Here is an 18,248-nt window from a genome sequence, read left to right as displayed (position 1 = left end):
CGGTTTGGTTTAGCTATAGAGCCTATTTGTTTGAGTTTAAAGGGCCCCTGTGGCTGCAGCAGGGCCCTCCTATTAGACCACTTGTCTATAACCAAGCTATAATAGGCTAATGTGGGGTTTTTCTGTCAAGAAAGCACTTAATATTTGTAGCGCAGTTAGAAAAGTAACGGTAGCTGAACTAAGTAATAGCATGACAGCAAGCCAAAACAAAAGGTAAAGCATTGGGTCAGCATTATTTTAGTCAGAAAATATCCATTGCAGAACAGTCTAATTCACATTTTAGTTTTTTACATGACTGAAAATGAAATTGGCTTACCATTCTCTCGACGAACAACTGACTAATAATTACTGTGTTCTAACCGTCGGCTAATTAGCATGTTGATTAGTTACAGGTGTGCATAATTGGTTAGGCTACTGTACATTGGCTCTGGTGCACCAATCAGAAGCGAAAACGGGAACATGCATGTATGGCATGATGGAACTAGATGTTCAACAATTGCGTCACTCACAAAAATTGGTCTACCACCATTTTTCTTTACCACATTAAAGGTCACCTATCATGCTATTTTTAGGCAATAGCATAGGTCTCAGATATGTAAAAAAAAATGTCTATGAAGTGTTTTGCTCAAAATACCAAACAGATCACCCATTCTAGCCATGCCTCATATCCCTCCATTTCACTTCCTGTTTCAAAAATGCTGATTTGGGGTATAAAGCTTTAAAAAACAAAAAAAATTGATAAAAAGAAAGGAGGGGGCTGAGCTCTGGGCTACTGGCAGATACTGTGGTGATGAAACACCATATCATGGATTATCAAGGATTATTTCTGAAACAGTATGCAGCTCAAAGGCTTTCTCTCTTGCCGGTTATACCACAAGGTGAGTTCCTTTTTATTTCCTGCTTCTTCACACACATGCTCTCCAGTACAGGTTAGCTCTGAGTGTTAGCGATGCTAATGCAAACAAGCACCGACCATATTACGTCCAAAACAGTCGGGCATTGTTTCTGATAGCAACATTTCTGATAGGGCCGTGGGTGTAAAGCCAGCATACATTTCCGATATTACGTCATATCGGACGCAAATCTGGATCAGCTCCGTTGTAGCCCCGTTTTTAGAGATTTGGGTACGGAGGAAAAGAGAGAGGGTTTTATTTTCTGACGCTGCGTGCAGGGGCGGATTTATGATTGTAGGAAATCCGGCCTTAAAATTGCTTTAAGTGAAACATCCGGGGCTTTTCAGAAAACATCCGGGGCTTGAGCCCAAGTAGCCACCCCCTAGCACCGCCACTGGCTGCGTGAGTTCCCCGACACACTGGGGACACATATTTATGTATAAAAGACATCAAAAAGTGCATTTTGCATGATAGGTCCCCTTTAAGATCTATAAAAGACTCAACCTACAGCATTAGCACATCACAGCGTTAATTTGATAATAGTTTGGGTTTGCTGCCATCTGCTGGTTATTATAGAAATAACACATTAATACATAAAGGCACATTTCTCAGGCAGAGACACCATACACATTAATGATTTGATGTGTCATCATCATACGAACTGATGAACATATGATAGAGCTCCTCTCCAGAAGCTTTTATTTACAACCTATAAGTAAACTGTTTGTTTAATGTAGGCCTCTATTCAGTCGATTGGTCTATTATCTCAAATGGAAACGGGTAGACTGGGTGTGGGTGGGCGAGGTAGTTGTGTCTGCTGTTGCTGGCATGCTGCTGACTGTACTATTGTTAGCATTTCCACCTTTAACAATGCTGTCCCATTGCTATTTCCACAGCCTGATGGCCTGGAGGCACCGTTGAACAGTGGAAGCATTGTTTTATAATATTCTATTGAGTTGGGTTTTTCATTTGGTGGGATCTCTAACGGACATATTTGATTCTATCAATGTGCATTGGAGCATTTTCTTCTCACAAAGGCCATTATTGCTCTCTATGCATTCCAAGTATGCAGAAAGTACATCCAAGTAAATCCAAAACAAAGGCTCTTTTTAAAGCACTAAGACCTTCTTGTTCCAATTTGATGTCAACCTTAAAGTGAAATCCAAATTCAAAACATATTCTAAAAAGAAAGGGGTGAGCATATTTTTTGCTGTATAATTGTCAATGTATGTATAGTATCCATTATTCAAGCTCCTTAATGTGTCCCACACCAAGAAGAAAAGAGAAAGAAAGAAGAAAATCATATTAACAAATTACAGAGAGAGTAAAAATGTAAACCTTGTCTCCAGGCTGAGTTGTCAGGTTTAGACTTGGAGGCTCATGGGAATCTGACGCGTTGACTGAAATCCCCATGCCATGTCAAATATTTAACTTTAATTTTGTTAATATCATATGCGGATGTGAGAGCTGAGGCTATTTGAAAGCTACAGTGCAGACGAGAGACCAACAACACCAACACACAGCACTACTGTATATCAAGAGAAGAAAGTGTTATACAAGACATTGTCCTTGAAATAACTAGTTAATGTCAATGTTGCTATCTAAAAATAAACATGGAGCAAATGTGTAAGTGTCCAATTTAAGAATTTAAAATGTAACCAGAAGAAAAGTTCCCTCCTGCCCAGTTAGTAGTAGTATTGGTTAAAGATGAACACATTACTGCAACATCCATGGTTTTGTCTTGCTGCTGGGAAACTGTCTTACATGTCACACAACTCTCACAAAATACACTACTATGAAACATGTTTAAACTGGAGTGGCAGAGAGACAGAGAGAGAAGGAAAATATCAGGGACAGAGGCGTGTAGCCTTCTGTAATTCCTCCATTGTGGATTAGATTATCTTGGCTAAATGACAAATTGAGTTGTCTGCTTCAGAATGTTAATTAATGAGCCGGGCACACAGACGTATTTCAATAAAAAAAGTGTGTAAAATTAAAGTCTGCTTTAATTGTTTAGCACTGCTCCAACAGTGATTAATAGCAGCAGAGGGGCTTTTGAGGTTAGTTTGCAAATCAGTGGTTTCATTCCAATTCCCTTTTAATTGTGGGAAATGAACCTGCTTTTCATCAAGTCACAGTAATGGATCATCTCTGATAGATGCATAGTGTAAGGTACGCCCTGGTGTAGTTTGCTGACATCTGCTGGTGAAGTGTGAGTAACAGTTAAACCCTCTGTGATATACTACTGAGCAGTTTAAACAGGCCCTATTACAGTCCTATTCAGGTTCATATTTTCCATTGTTTTACATAGCGATGTCACCATGTTACATAAGTACACATAGGAGTCCAATGGAGGTGTTTCAGGCAGGGGGGGGGAGAGTGTGGGAGAGAAACTCCCTCTGGAGGGAACACAGGGATTTTAGCCTTTGCAGACCATTTACATGCACAAAAACCTACACAACACACGACAGCAAAGGAAAACCCAATTAAGCATAAAAGGGCCTCTTTAAGAATGAATATGAAGATGGGTTCTGCAGTATCTGCCTGTAATAAACACACACAATACATCATTTTACAGGCCTCTGGCAACACATTTTTTTCTTTATTCAGAGTAAGATGTGTCAACATCCAGCATGACAAAAATTGTACAAAGTTCACAATTTATAAATGAAATATCACAGCAACTTGTGATCTCACACATTTATAGCAAAATTAAAATGTCAACAAATCCATGCTGTGTAGTACAAAAATAAATCAAACTTCAGTTCCACAGAGAGCACAATAGTTTATACAAAATCCTGTCTTTGATAATGGTCACTGAAAACAATCCCAAAAAAGGAATTGGCTCAAACTAAATAATAAACTCTGATGAATCCACAATAGTTGTATATGAAAAGTCAGCTTTCTAAATATGTGACAACCTTTTTGTGTTCCCTATAGATAGTCACAGATATCTCTATTCAGATTTGTTATTTATGTACCAACATCAGATGAGCAGCCGGTTTGTGCTTTAAAATCCATTTCCCTTTTTACTGATAATGAGAATTAATTCAAAAACTGGTACTAGCTATTACTCTACTGAAGCATTACTATATTGGCAAAAAGCTGCAGACACGATGCTGTGGAAAAAGGCGTATGCAGTCATGGATGATGGGTAGTAGAGTCCTGAAAGAGGACAGTAGTACAATAGATGAGATTCAATCAGGTGAACGACAAGCACCTTTTGCATTAGCTCTCAAAAAGGCAATTCTGAACATGATCGCTAACAACTAGAACAACAGAATTGAGGGGTGCACACAGCCAGGCATGTGGGCGCCTCGCTGGATTGTATCACCCCTCGAAGGTCTCCTTTTCACCGTTTCTTCAGCTTTTTTTAAAACCTTGATTTGATTGACTATTTAATCCTTTGTACAGTGATTAGATATAAAGTGCTGCTGGGGGATAACTTCATCTTCCTAAAACATAGCAAAAATGAAAGAACAATGTTTTTACATTTGATAATAGCCTACAGTATAACTGCTATGGTTATAATCATCCTCTTCTCTGATTTCAAGTCCCTGTTCTTCCTTCTCAGTGGTACTAAATCCACGCCTACAGTGGCTCCAAGCAGTTGGTTGCTCCAATCGTGTGCCAAAGAGGTCGTCTGGAAAATTGCACGCCGCCGTACGCAAGGATAATATCTTCAAGGACAAGTGCAAATAGTCTACTGGCACATAAGTGGGGACAGTGACCCTGTAAGTCCCTCTGTCATACTCTATAAATACTCTTTACAAAACCCTCTGAAACCCTCCGTTAGGCTCTCGGGTACTGCTTTTAGTTTCTGTAAGAACATCAAAACATGGAAACGAAGGTGTCCCTGTGCAAAATCGTACAGAAAAAAACTCATATACTTTCCCTTCTAAAACTCAATGTCCAGGTTTCCTTCTCTTTTTTAAAAAGATTTTCGTATTAAAAGATTTGTATAAAAATCAATATTTTACATAGGCTATATTAAAAAGATCCATGTTACCCCGCTATGCTTATAAACAAGAAATTGCATATACCCAACCTTTTAGTTTTTCCATTGTAGATTGCATCCCGTTCTTACCATAAACAAATGATTTAGTAATTATATTGCTGAGACGTTTCTTGACCCTAGCAACACAAGTCTCGAAATTGAGCAGATTTGAACTAGAAAGGCTAGAATGTGTATTCTATAAGTCATTGTCTTTACACATCATTTCTATTTGAGATTAGTTTAGGATGAGCATGTGAACATACATGTACCGCACAGATGTGTTCCTCTAGGAATTAATTGGCTCTCCTAGATAATGGGATTTCCACCATCGGGTTTCCGTGTAATGATGTTTACAATAGAACTATTCATACATACATTCATACATACATCAGGTCAGTTTCCTCTCCGGATTCATTTACAGCACCAATTCAAAATGCCCCCACCTACAGCTACACGTCTTTTTTTTCATCAAAACAAAACACAAAACGTTTCTCAAGCATTGTCAGAAAATAAAGCGATTGGCAAACCAGTTCTTGCTCTTGAACAATCTACACGCAAGAAGAAGAAAGAAGGAAGAAAACATCTAAAATCATGAAGTCCAAAATGATCCAGTGAGGAGAAACATAAGTAGCTTCCTCCTTGCTTGTCGTTTTTTTTGTTTTCATACCGCTGTCCAGTTTGTTTTCATCTAAAATGCTTCGTTGTCAAGCAATAAAAAGAACTCGCGTCCCGTTAGCATTAGCTTACTGTTCGGAATATACACTAAAAATGTGCATACATGAGCAGCTAGAAACATCACATGACACTATGTCAGCGCATATGAAAACGTACAAAATGTGAATGTCCTCCAAAACTATTTTGCCGTTCAATTTTTTATGTTCTTCCTCAAAGCAAGGCCCAAAAAGAAAAAGAAAAAAATGATCTCGAGGTGTTTTGTAGCATCGTACCTCTTTTTTTGAGAGAACACAATTCAGAATATATAACACTATGTAAGATACTGCACCGCACCATCAGCGCCTGTGTGTTTGTGGATTGGAACCGTCGCCCACACCTGCCGGGGGAACAAAAATCTCCCTTTGCTGATTGGTTACACTTGAATCCCTTGAACCGCTTGCTTGATGTTTTCCAACAAGGCTTTGTTCTCCGGGCTCTGGAACTGGTCTTGGTTGGTGTACATGTCCGTTAGAGTGGTGACGTAGGCGTCAAAGTTCTGCTCGCTGATTGGCTCCTGCAGGACCAAAGACACAACACAGAGGCTATTAGAGGAAAACGGAGGTGAGGGAGGATTTATGATGTCCGAAAATCTTCTTGTACAATGTGTTCTGAAAAGAAAATCCAAACTCAATATTGATCACATTTCACAAATACTGTCGACATGCTAACGTTCCTTTTTTAATTACATAATCTGAGTTATTAACTTACTTGCTGGTGCAACTGTAAGCAGCTGTTGTTCCTCAGAGGAGGCTCTTTGTGTGCCAGTGGTTTCTATGGAAGGAGAGGAGGGACAGCCTTCTATTAGTTTGATTTGAGGAAACAAGTTGTTATTCTTATGTTTAAACACTAGGCGACAGTATGTGATGCACAGCCACAAGAGCTAGAATAAGTGGAAAAATAGAAGCAGGCTATAGATGAATACATATAAGAAGACAAACATACATCTGGTGTGAGGATGGCATGGTCACATTCTAACTGATTAGATACATTTTACTCCAGCATGATGGACTTATCTGAGCAGCTGCTGAAATATAAAATAATATGATCATAAAAACACTTAGACAAAAATCTTACTGTTAACTAAAACACTATGCTAGAGTATATTTGAAAAGAGTGGCAGAGTAAAGGAGGGAAGAAAGGATGAAATCGTGTGTGATTACTTTGAAAACAGAATGTCATACTTTTTGCTTTATCTTCAAAAGCCAAAGTAAAGATGGAATGATAGCCAATAGAAGATGTCTGAAGCACATTGAAAAAAACAAACAAGCAATTCAAACACTTTGCTATACACTTTCAAATAGAGCTTTTGAATCATCATAGCATTGTTAAAAACAGACAAAACCTCAATAAAAACTACTGTATATACACTTCTCATTTAAAATGTGCTATGCAGAATAAATATGTTTTTTCAAGTCCAATCTACAACTCCCCCTCACAGTTTGGAAAGACAAGCAGTGCTTCACATTTAAAACTAAGCATGCAATATCAGCTGCAGTTAAATACACAGATAAAATAATAATCTAATGCTACGTTAGCTATGTTCTGCAACTTGCCGGCTTGCCGTTTCCTGGAGGCCCTTACCATATGAGGGAGCTGGACATTAGCTAAACTGTTTATCAGTGACTGGCTGAGGTTGGCCATCTCATGCAGGAGAGATTCATTTTGATGTTCAATCACCTTGTTTTCCTCCTCTATGGACTTCATGTTGGACTCCATTGTTGTGATCTGCGGAGAGGACGGTGGATGTTACAGATGTACGCCATACAGAGACTTAAGGCCTGTGAGAGTGGTGGAGCAGAGGGGACTTACCTGTGTCCGAAGTTTGATCATGTCGGCCTCCACCTGTGAATTGGATTCACTTAAATCTTTGATTTCTTCATCCAGCTGTTTGATATCCTCCTCATGCTCCAGTCCTACAGAGGAGAGCAGCATTAACACTGACACAGAGCTGAAAGGCCTCAGACATCAATTATTTGAACAGCCTTTATGTGGAATTAAGTGATTTAAAATGACAAAATACGACTCTGAAGTGACGAAGAATTTTGCTCGACTTGTGTGTGTGTGTGACTGTCTTCACCTCTACTTAAAAACTGCGGCAGGCCATTTTAACTGACTAAGAAGAATCGCACAGACATATTACATTATGATCCTGTCACATCATCTCTTTATGAAGCCTCAAATATCACTGCAGTCTAGTGTGAAGTGTTAGAGAAACATATGGAGAACACGCACACACACATGGCTAGTACGGATATTCCCTGTCTGATTAGTAACTTAGCCTAGCGCTGTTCTTCACATAGGAGCCACTCTTCTCATTATTTATACCCCATAATTGAATGGCAGTTTATTTCCAATGTAAGCCTTTACCTAGACAATGCTCGCCACACACACCCTCCTGATTGGTTATTATGTGAAACTGGAACTCTGTTCAGAAAATCAGTAGTAGTTACCGTTGCTGGCGTGTTGCTTTATTGTCAGCATCTCCACTCCAGAGAGCCGAGCTTTCCTCATGGCGGAGGTGGCACGTGGACAACCCGACAGACTGAAGGAAAGGGAACATTGTTTTAGCATGTTTAGCACACACACACACACACACACACACACACACACACACACACACACACACACACACACACACACACACACACACACACACACACACACACACACACACACACACACACACACACACACACACACACACACACACACTCCCTTTTGTCTTCAGGCTTTCCTAAAGACATTTTTTCTTAATTTTTGGGGCAAATGGGAATATATCTTTTTTTATATTCTAGGAAAAGACGTAGTCGATTGTGCCCAAAGACTACATTTAGTAAAATTAATACATGGCTGAATCTCAGATCACAATCAAGTATTTTATCTATCAACTCATAACAAGTTCGTCATCAAACACATGCACACGTAATGCAATGTGAACAAATCACAACTGCCCGAGATTATAGAATTAAACAAATAAATAAAAACAAGGATAATTGTGTGTTATTGTTGAGTAAAAAACAGTGTGTTATTTAGAAAAGAATAACAAATTAAAAGGAAAAAAAGATTAAAAAAATACAGATTTCAGTATGACGAGGCTCTGAGCCCCATTTATTTTCCTCGTGGACGGCAAAAAAAGTCAGACATTATACGATTTAAAATAAAAACAATAATCGTGGCTTGATATTGAGTAAGAACATGTTTTTATGAACCACAAAGCTTCTGGTCTTCCAAGTCCTGACCGGACAAAAAGACGTGTTGCAGTCACGAAACATACTACCAATAGAAATACATTGTTGGTGAACACGAATCAATAGATTAAATGTTGTGACTATAACACGAAATGCCGTGAGACTGGGTTGGTTTATATGTAGCTTAGCTTAGCAAAAAGACTGGAAGCAGTTGGAAACAGCTAGCGTGGCTAACCCCTGGATTCCACCGGGTCCGTCTGCGCCGTGTTACGGACGCGTTGCCGCGTTACGGCCGCGTTACGGCCGCGTTACGGCCGCGTTACGGCCGCGTTACGGCCCATCCACACGGCAGCGTTGCGTGCTTCAACGGAGACGCTTCCCATTCACTTTTGATGGGGTGAAGTCACGCTTTGCCAAACTGCATTGTGGTTCCGTAGCGTCGATTTGCCTCCGTTGCTCGCTTCGAAAGTTGAGAAAAGTTCAACTTTTCAAGCGTCGACGGAAGCGCCAGCCAATCAAATCATATGCCAGTACAAGCTCTAGCCAATCAAACCGTGTGCTTGTATGTCCGGGGTGGGAGATGAATCTGATTGGTTGTTGGTTGCACGCCAGACACGCCCACCGGCAAGCTTCAACGCGACGCTGCTGTGTGGACGTACAGTTACGTCTCAGAAGCGCCCCAGAAGCGTCTCGGCGCTGGGCTCTGATACAAATACACGGCTGCATAGCGCCGGGCAGGAAGTGGAACGGTCAGAGCATCCAGTCAATCCCCAAAATAAACTAATTTTGCAGACCCTATCCCTCCGTAGTCTTTTAAGTAGGAGGAGAAATGCCAGCGTTCTCCTCTGGTTTACACTGTGTAAATTATATATAGAATAATTATGATGATGAATGCATTTTTTTACCACTAAAATACAGCAACACATCTTTGATTCATGTCGTTTATAACTGGAATATTACAGTTATTATTAACTTTGTCTGTACAAAGTAGCCTGTCCAGGAAATATGCCCAAATCAACAAAAACTGCGAGCCGGCACGCAAGACGCTCCTCTTCTGAAACGCGCCCGGTGGGGTTTGACGCTGTAGGAGGTCGGAACAAAACCGCGGCGCAGACGGACCCGGTGGAATCCAGGGGTAAGTCTAAAAAAAAGGTAACAACATTTGCCAACAAGCACTTCTAAAGCTCATTAATTAACACGTGATATCTCATTTGTTTAATCCACACAAAACCCAAAGTCTACTACTACTACTACTGCCTCAGTCCCCAGACCCACCTCCGGTGTGTGAGGAAGCTGCCGCTGACGTGTCCCGAGCCGTCGCAGCCCGGCGTGGGGCAGGACATGCCCTCCGTCTTGCCGGACTTCCACGTGAACTGGATGCCGTTCATGTAGCCGTCCTTTTGTCTCTTCGCTGCTATGGGACATCCTGAAGCGCTTCTGTGGGACGCATACTTCCCCGTCACGTGTCCCTGACCATCACATCCTGGAACAGGACACCTGGGGGGACAGAGGGAAATGTTTTATTCACTTTCAATGTTTAAGGCACTTACGTATTCAAAGTTCATACCGTTATCTCTTATCTCTCTATCATATTGGAGACATCCTCTCACAGAATGACCTGCTGAGGCGCTCTGGTAAACACTACATTGTGTTTTCCTCCTGAGTACTAAAACACCACAGAGTGTTTGAGTGAATATCATTTTTCTGTTCCCCTCCATCTCTACTGCTTTGATATAAACAAAGATACCATCATCTTATTTTAAAGCAGTCCCAGTGGCAGCCTTATCACAGCCTTGGAATGCTGACAGTGCATCAAAACCAGTGCTAATCAGATCCAATGAGGCAGTAAATTATTCCAAATGTCACAACTGGCAAAATGGATTATAGGTGAAGCTAGTGGTGAAAGTATCAGTTCAGTCTACAAACAGCAGCTACCTGCTTTTAGTACAGCTTTAGGAAAGGACATAAAGATACAGCGGTATCACGTACACTGCTGTCTGCCAGCGTCTCTTTCTGTGTCATTGAAGATCATTCCCTTGGTAAGTCACAGGTATCTTCTTAAAGAGGCCCTATTATGCTTTTTGGGGTTTTCCCTTTCCTGTTGTGTGATATTTATGTGTTTTGCGAATGTAAATGGTCTGCAGAGGCTAAAATCTTTAAACGTAAACAATTAGAAAAATAGGGCCCCTTTAATGAATCCATCCGCAAAGCTCTAAAAACTTGAACCCAGGAAAAACCCACACTGGTAGGACTCAATTAAATGATGACCAATTCCACACTGCACATCCAGGTAGGGCTGTGTTCAATAATATTCAAGGATTCAATATTATATTTTTTTGTCTTTCAATGGAATACTTTGGTAATAAAATCAGCATCCACATATCGCGATACACAATTATGTCTTTTAAATGTATGATTAAATCTAAATACTAACTAAAGTTATTTAGAAAATCTGATGTGAAATATTTTGAGGGAATATATTTTGAAGAAGGTGGTTTTACTTCTACATCAATATTACATTACTCCTCAGTTCAATTAGATTAACACTGTATATGGAAAATAAAGATATGGGCCATAGGTGATGTGTTTAATTATTAATCGTTTGATTAATTCCAAGAAAAATCTGGTAATTGGTTGACTTTCAACCCCACATTTAAATGTCTTTGCAAACTATTTATCCATTACTATTTGGGACAAACTCTTAATCCGCTACAAATCTTGTTATTATCATTATGGTCAATGTGAAAGAAATACTGCTCCAGAAATGTCTTTACATTCTTGCTAGCCTCTCTTTCGAGGGGAACGTTGGAGACCAGTTTAAGCCAGAACTCTTCCAGCTGCCTGACACAGATATCAGCCCAGAACACCTCACCCTGACCCGAGAGCCAAACTGGTGCAACCTGCTGTCAGACAGATCCAGAGCTAACATCCAGCCGCTTGTGAGTGGAGACACATGTGAGCTGTGTCAGTTCAGAGGAGCCAAACTGACCGCCATCCAGGAATCCATAATGTCCGGCAGGGAGAGCCTGCTGTGTGTCATCACCACTGTGGCAGCACAAGAGGTTAGGGACAGCAGCTATAGCGGGGTGGGGAGGCCGGGGTGAACTTACATCTGCAAGACCCCTCCCTGCTTTATACATCTTTTATTTTGACTCTTCTTTTGACTTGACTACAAAACCCTTTTGAAAAAAATACAAACCCCTCCCACTCTAAAAAAAATAATGTTTTCATCATACTGAAGAGCTTTGGGTTTTGCACTTTTTTGATTGATAGAATAAGACATTCTGAAACCTTGTAGACACTTGGGCTTTATGGAAATTATAATGGGCATTTTCCAATATTTTCAGACATCTTTTACATGTATAATATGTACCTTTTCCGCATTTAAAATGTCAAAAAACGACTAGACTAATGATATATATTGTGTTGATTCTGTGACTAAATTATCCCAAATGTTTTCACAATGAACTAAAGAGAAAGAGAGAAAATGACCATGTGATCATTCCTTGTCTACAGTAAATAGGGAAGATATGTGTACTCCCTTATCGCTCCATACTGCAAAAGAAAAGAAACACTTTTCATTTAGAATGAGTTTGTTTAGTGTGCTTCAGTCTATGGATTCTATAGATTCCATATATCCATGTCTTCGTCTGAAGCCAGGAGAATTCTTCTCATGTTTCAAAAGCTCAAATAGTAATTCAAAATGTTTTTAAAAGATATTTCAATGTCAGTGGAGCTTAGTGACGGGTTACCTGTGTCAAACTGTGCTCAGAACACGACAGATTGACCAGGGTTAGAGCTGAGAAGGGTTAGAGCTGAGAAGGGCCAAAGTGTGTTATTTGTGCTCTGCACCATCGGAGAAATCAATGCAGCTGCAGGGCCGAGGCCAGAGAAGCCCGTAGTGGGATTTAGGTTCAGGAGTGGAATCAATCTCTCTCTGCCTCCACCCCCCCCCTCTCTCTGCCTCCCCTCACCTGTGTGTCTGAGGGGTTCACCAGAGACTTTACACAACTATAGCACATTTGTCTTGTCAGAGCCACTACTGATTTATGCCTGCTTGCATCAGTGCACGCCAAAGAGCATTGCAGTGATTAGAAAACAGCACAATGCCTTTTTGCCTTTTTGTTCACACAGCTTCCTTCCATCACTCAATAACAGGGACAGAAAAGTCATGTATCATGTTTGATATTTCACATAGGAAATGTAAAGTAAGCAGTGAGCGAGTTGGTAGCAGGAGGAAGAGTTTGGGGGTTTTAAAGGGAGACAGAAGACAGACGATCTGTGTCTGCACTGTACCTGATAGGCTCCTGGTCCTCCTTGTTCTCTTTACTGTGGATGATCTTTATCCCGCTTTTCCTTGCCCTAGGACACCCTGAGAGACTGCAGATAAATGACAGTGTTACAAAGCTGAAGCATACAGTACGTCTGTGTGAGAAAGTGGAGGCAGGGTGAAGTAAGTCCGCTTCAAGTCAATTCAGAATGTACAGTATGGGAGGCAGAAAAGGGAGATGTATTGAAATAATGGAGGGATTGGTGGATGCGTGTATGTGTGCTGTACCTTCTGTGTGAGGCGTAGTTGCCAGTGATATGTCCCGAACCATCGCACCCTGGTGTCGGGCACCTGGGGCAGAAAACACAACAAGGGCTCAGGGTCTACAGCAAAGGTGCAGGATCTTGAGGACGATATAATCCATGTTGTGTCTAATTTATAGCTTTTGCTGTAATGTTATGCCCATTGTCGATTAAACGTGACATGGATGCCAAGATTTCCTTCATTGCTTTTGAGAACGTATCTTTTGTTTCACGACTTAAATCAGCCTTTGAGAATATACAGCAGAAGGGTTGGAGGGTAGGTAATTCATTAATTTGGCTTTATTCATATATATTTATACTCGCACAACCATGACAGGCGATGTATGAATGCTACCCTGCTGTCTGTTCATTGTCAGTCACATTTTTTGTACTCCTGACCATTTACTAATTTTACACTATATTATCTTACGGTGACTTACAGTATAATAAATACCCATTTTTCAAAGCCCTCCAAATTTGTTTACTTAATCCCACATACACCATGCTGATTATCCTCATAGCACACCAAATGTAGATTAATCCGCGGGTGAAAATAGTCCCCAACAAATGCATTTCCTTTTGTTTAGGACATTCTTTAGTATTCTTTTTTATTCATAAATTAAACTATATATTTATGACTTGTTTTATAAATGTATGTCCTGAAATCAGAATAGACTAACACACAATTTTGACCCTTTTTTGTACAATTTGTGATGTTTAGAAAAATGTGTTTGTCTGGGTTTGTGTGTTTTGGCTACTCATTACATTGCTGGTATGTTTTCTTAAGTGTTTGTTGACAATTACAAATAATATAAAATATCACCCTTCTTAAAAAGGTTCCTTAATTATCCTTAATTCCATGAAAAGCTGTGAAATAAATCCCCATGCCTCCATTTCTGAGCAGTCTCTTGTTTCCATTCATACTGTGCTTTACGTTCCCCCATCCTACCGTTAGGGGCACTAGCACTAATAAGGCGGAGCTTGGCACAATGAGCGAGACATACACATCACACATATATCAGTGAGTCATCTCAAGCCTTACTTGAGCTCTTGCGCGTTGTTGGCCAGCATACTTCGAATGCTTTTATCAGCTAAAGGACAACCTGAGAGACTGAGAAATACACCAGGGGAACATTAGTTACTCCGGAATGACACGTCAACCGGTCCACTGTAACACTAAATCATCTCACACAGATTTATACAAACACATGCAAACGTAAAATCAGGTAATGCAGAAAAAGAAAAGCCATGATGCAAGTGCAGGGAGTTGAATTAAATGAGTTAACCCTCGGAGTATTTGTGTCCGTAGGTAACAACAAGGACGTCTCGACATCGATTATAACTTAATGTTGAGCTTGTTCAGGAGAATATGATGTATTAAGAGCCACAGCAGCCTCGAGACTGATATCATTCAGTCGCTGCAGACTCACCTCGCTCTGCACCACTCAACAATTCTGTTTAAGTCTCCTTACTTTGAATAGTAAATGCTTAGTCTGCATTGCACTGTGGGAAGGGCCTGGAGGACTGAATAACATCAGCTTAGAAGGCTTTACTCCCGGCCCATTGAGAAATCATTTTATCCCAGGCTTTAGCTTGAAAATGAGCGTGTATCCAATCTGTAATTAATTTAGTCTTCACTTCTTTCATGACACCCTTGTTTCAGGATGTTCAAAGGGCTAACAAATAAGACAGAAAGAGAGAGAGAGATTGTGCCTACAGGTGTCTGACAGCATGGTCGAGGTAAGCTGAAAACAATAAAGAGAAGTAGACTTAGAATCCACCAGGAGAAGAGGAAGTCACACCTTCGATGTGTGGTGAAATTACTTGTCAGGTGACCACTTCCATCACACCCCGGTGTGGGACATCTGCCGTCGGAAAAATAGACAGACTTAAAAGCCCAAAGGGAAGGAGAGGAAATTCCTGATTTAATTGTTCCATTGTTTCCAGTTTAGCTTCACTGTCTGTGATCAATATTGAGGTTCCTGAGAGCAACAACTTGATATGGCCATGAAACAAGTTTCTTATAAAAATCAAGCTTTTAAAAGGGGGAAACTACAATTACAGCACCAGTAGATGCTATAACATGTCTGAGATCAGTGTGGACAGATACAGCTGTTAAATAAAGGCCTATTGCAAGCCTGCAGCTCAGGTTGGCATAGGGCAGTGGTTCTCTGCGGCTAATGGGAGCAAAGATGAGGGTAGAAAGCAAAGAAAGGAACAATATGAGGGGGGTAAGCAGAGCATGAGTGGGGTCAGGTGGAGAGGAGGAACAGTGGGAAGAGTGGGAGGGGCTCTTACGTTATCAGGTCCTTTTTATTCTCCTTGCACTGGGCGTACTTGGGCTTGGGGCTGGGCATGTTAACATCTGTGGTGAAGGAGCGGTCCTCCAGCAGGTCATGAAAGGGGTCCAGGTCATCTGACTGATTGTGGGTGGGATCAGAGGGAAGAGAGGAAGAAAAGACAAAAGGGAAGGAGGGAAACAGAGAGATGTAAAGGGATGGTTTTTCACTCAGAAATCATATCACATATATTCAACAATACAGTAAGTTATAATCACTTAAAATGTGTTTTACAACTAGCACATGATGAAACTTATTTCCTGAGTTTACAATAATCAGCCTTTCTCCTTCACATTCCTTATCCCTTTGTCTGCTCATTCCGCACGCACGCACGCACGCACGCACGCACGCACGCACGCACGCACGCACGCACGCACGCACGCACGCACGCACGCACGCACGCACGCACGCACGCACGCACGCACGCACGCAACGCACGCAGCACACACCACACACACACACACACACACACACCACACACACACACACACAACACACACACACACACACCACACACAACACACACACACACACACACACACACACACACACACACACACACACACACACACACACACACACACACACACACACACACACACACACTCCCACCTGTCATACCATGGAGTCTTGTCAATTTGAATGCTAATGGGAGAGCCTGTGTGACTATTGAGCCTCACCTGTCAGTCTACCAGAGCTGGAAAAATAGATTCCCTGGGAGGAAATAATGACTCAGTGCCAAATGAGCATGAGTGTGTGTGCGTGTGAGAACAGAGCACTGAGGGAGGTGTCTGGTGGAGATCCTGTAATGCTCTGGTGGGTCAGTAGATGGCACTGCGGTGCAGCGTCAGCCCGCAGCTGGCTGTGTTATGTGGGGCCGTGCTTTGTCTGCAGTGCATGCGAGCCGGGGCACGACGGCTTTTGATGCAAATCCTCTCTTTCCTTCCCTTCCCTTCCGTGCTCGCAGTGTATGTACAGTAATGCCCATAAAGAGACAGGTCCAGATAGGGCCCAAATTATCCAGCGCTCAAGCTGTCTCAGAGTCTGTGATGCTGGGTCAGCCAGCGAGCGGCTCTAATTAAAGGGAGAGGCAGACAGGAAGGAGGACGGCGCATGCATGCACAGAGACGCGGAAACTAGGCTAGGGATGGGACTCGCACACACATGCCAACACACTCCCAACGAGACATGGGTACAAACACAGGCTCGTATGAATATTCACATCCCACACACTCCTACAGAAGCACATGTGTGTGCCTGTACACACCGACAGGCGCACCCAGCAGTGGTGCATTGATTTCCAGCAGTTCTTTGATGAGATGAGCTATTCCAATTCCCTCCCAAGGTGCTACTTTGCATAATTTATTTTGGAGAAGAGCGAGATGTAAAAACAGAAAGCCAGCATGCGGGGAGCATGATACACACAGAGCAGATACCTCCACGCTGCTGACAATTAACATGCAGATTCATTAGGTTCCCCTAAAAAAAAACCCTGATATGACTTTCTAATGATGCCAAGCAGTGAGTAAGACGGGGAGGTAAGAGACCTAGAAGACAATCAGACAGCAAATGTTTGACTCGGAGACACTGTGTTGTGTCAAAGGGAAATCATTTGGGTTGGAGACATGGAACAGACAGTATAGGTAACACATGCCAACTGTACTGTCTATCAGATTTAAAACCACAAACTATCATATTCTACTGCTTTATAATTATTCCCAGCATCACACTATTAGTCATCTCTATTTATTATTCTACTCTTCATCATTTAAAGGAAATTGAATATGTGATGGAACATTCTGAGGAGAGAGGAGCTTGTGTGTAACTGATCAAACATTTAATATTAGTATGAATAGGATTGAGTAGGAAATGTGCTGTGCTTCAAATAAGAACATTTTATTGATATTTTTAAGGTGACTCAACCTCGAAAGGCAGATACTGACTGGCACGAATATTTCCTCCTTTCTGAGAAATTGACAGTAACATACATTTCCAACATTTGTCCTTATTTCTTCTCTTACTTCTTTCTCGTCCTCGTCTATGTGTTTGATCTTGGTGTAGTCTACAGGCAGGTCCCAGCAGTCGGCGGCGTCCCCCATGCCGTAGCAGCGGGAGCCCAGCAGGGCAGCTTGCCTCTGGGGTGACATGGGCTCCAGAGGGGTGAGCACCGAGTCCCCCCCGCCGCTGCACAGACGCTTGCTCATACTCAGGTCCAACGTACCGTTCTCATCGACATCCAGGCCCGGACTCTGGAAATCGGATGTGGTTTTTGGGGGGCGCGTTGAGTTGTGGGTTTCCAGTGAGATGGTTATGAGAAAGGGTAAGAGGATGCAGAGGGGAGGCAGGGATGGAGAGAAGCGGGTAGAAGAGAGGGAGAGAGAGCGTTTCTGATTACATAGAAGTCAAACATATTCATATTCTAGGATCAGAGCTGGGCAGAACAGTAGCTGAAAAAGTGGTGAATACTTCAAAAGTACATGAAAGTGCTTGAATATTCTGTTCCTCCAGTGTTCTGTTCACTTGTGTCGTTTTTAGACGTCTTAAA

The 18,248-nt window shown here is 41.7% G+C and overlaps 1 protein-coding gene across 1 annotated transcript in view; it reads right to left on the bottom strand.

Moving 5' to 3' along the window:
• Positions 1-3,469: 3,469 nt before the first annotated feature.
• Positions 3,470-18,248, bottom strand: part of myt1lb (myelin transcription factor 1-like, b) — a 90,303-nt gene continuing 75,524 nt past the window's right edge. The window contains exons 12-22 of the mRNA XM_034124599.1: positions 17,725-17,952; positions 15,663-15,784; positions 14,407-14,475; positions 13,351-13,413; positions 13,089-13,172; positions 10,068-10,289; positions 8,055-8,146; positions 7,414-7,517; positions 7,282-7,329; positions 6,313-6,375; positions 3,470-6,118 (exon numbers count right to left, since the gene is read on the bottom strand). Coding sequence (XP_033980490.1) covers positions 5,978-6,118; positions 6,313-6,375; positions 7,282-7,329; positions 7,414-7,517; positions 8,055-8,146; positions 10,068-10,289; positions 13,089-13,172; positions 13,351-13,413; positions 14,407-14,475; positions 15,663-15,784; positions 17,725-17,952 — 1,236 coding nt within the window. The 3' untranslated portion in view covers positions 3,470-5,977. The remainder of the gene's footprint in view (positions 6,119-6,312; positions 6,376-7,281; positions 7,330-7,413; positions 7,518-8,054; positions 8,147-10,067; positions 10,290-13,088; positions 13,173-13,350; positions 13,414-14,406; positions 14,476-15,662; positions 15,785-17,724; positions 17,953-18,248) is intronic.

This window comes from Trematomus bernacchii, unplaced genomic scaffold (genome assembly GCF_902827165.1).
Source record: "Trematomus bernacchii unplaced genomic scaffold, fTreBer1.1, whole genome shotgun sequence".
In the NCBI taxonomy this organism is placed as follows: Eukaryota; Metazoa; Chordata; class Actinopteri; order Perciformes; family Nototheniidae; genus Trematomus; species Trematomus bernacchii.
The sequence above is the reverse complement of the archived record's forward strand: the minus strand, read 5'-3'. Positions and strand labels throughout refer to the sequence as shown.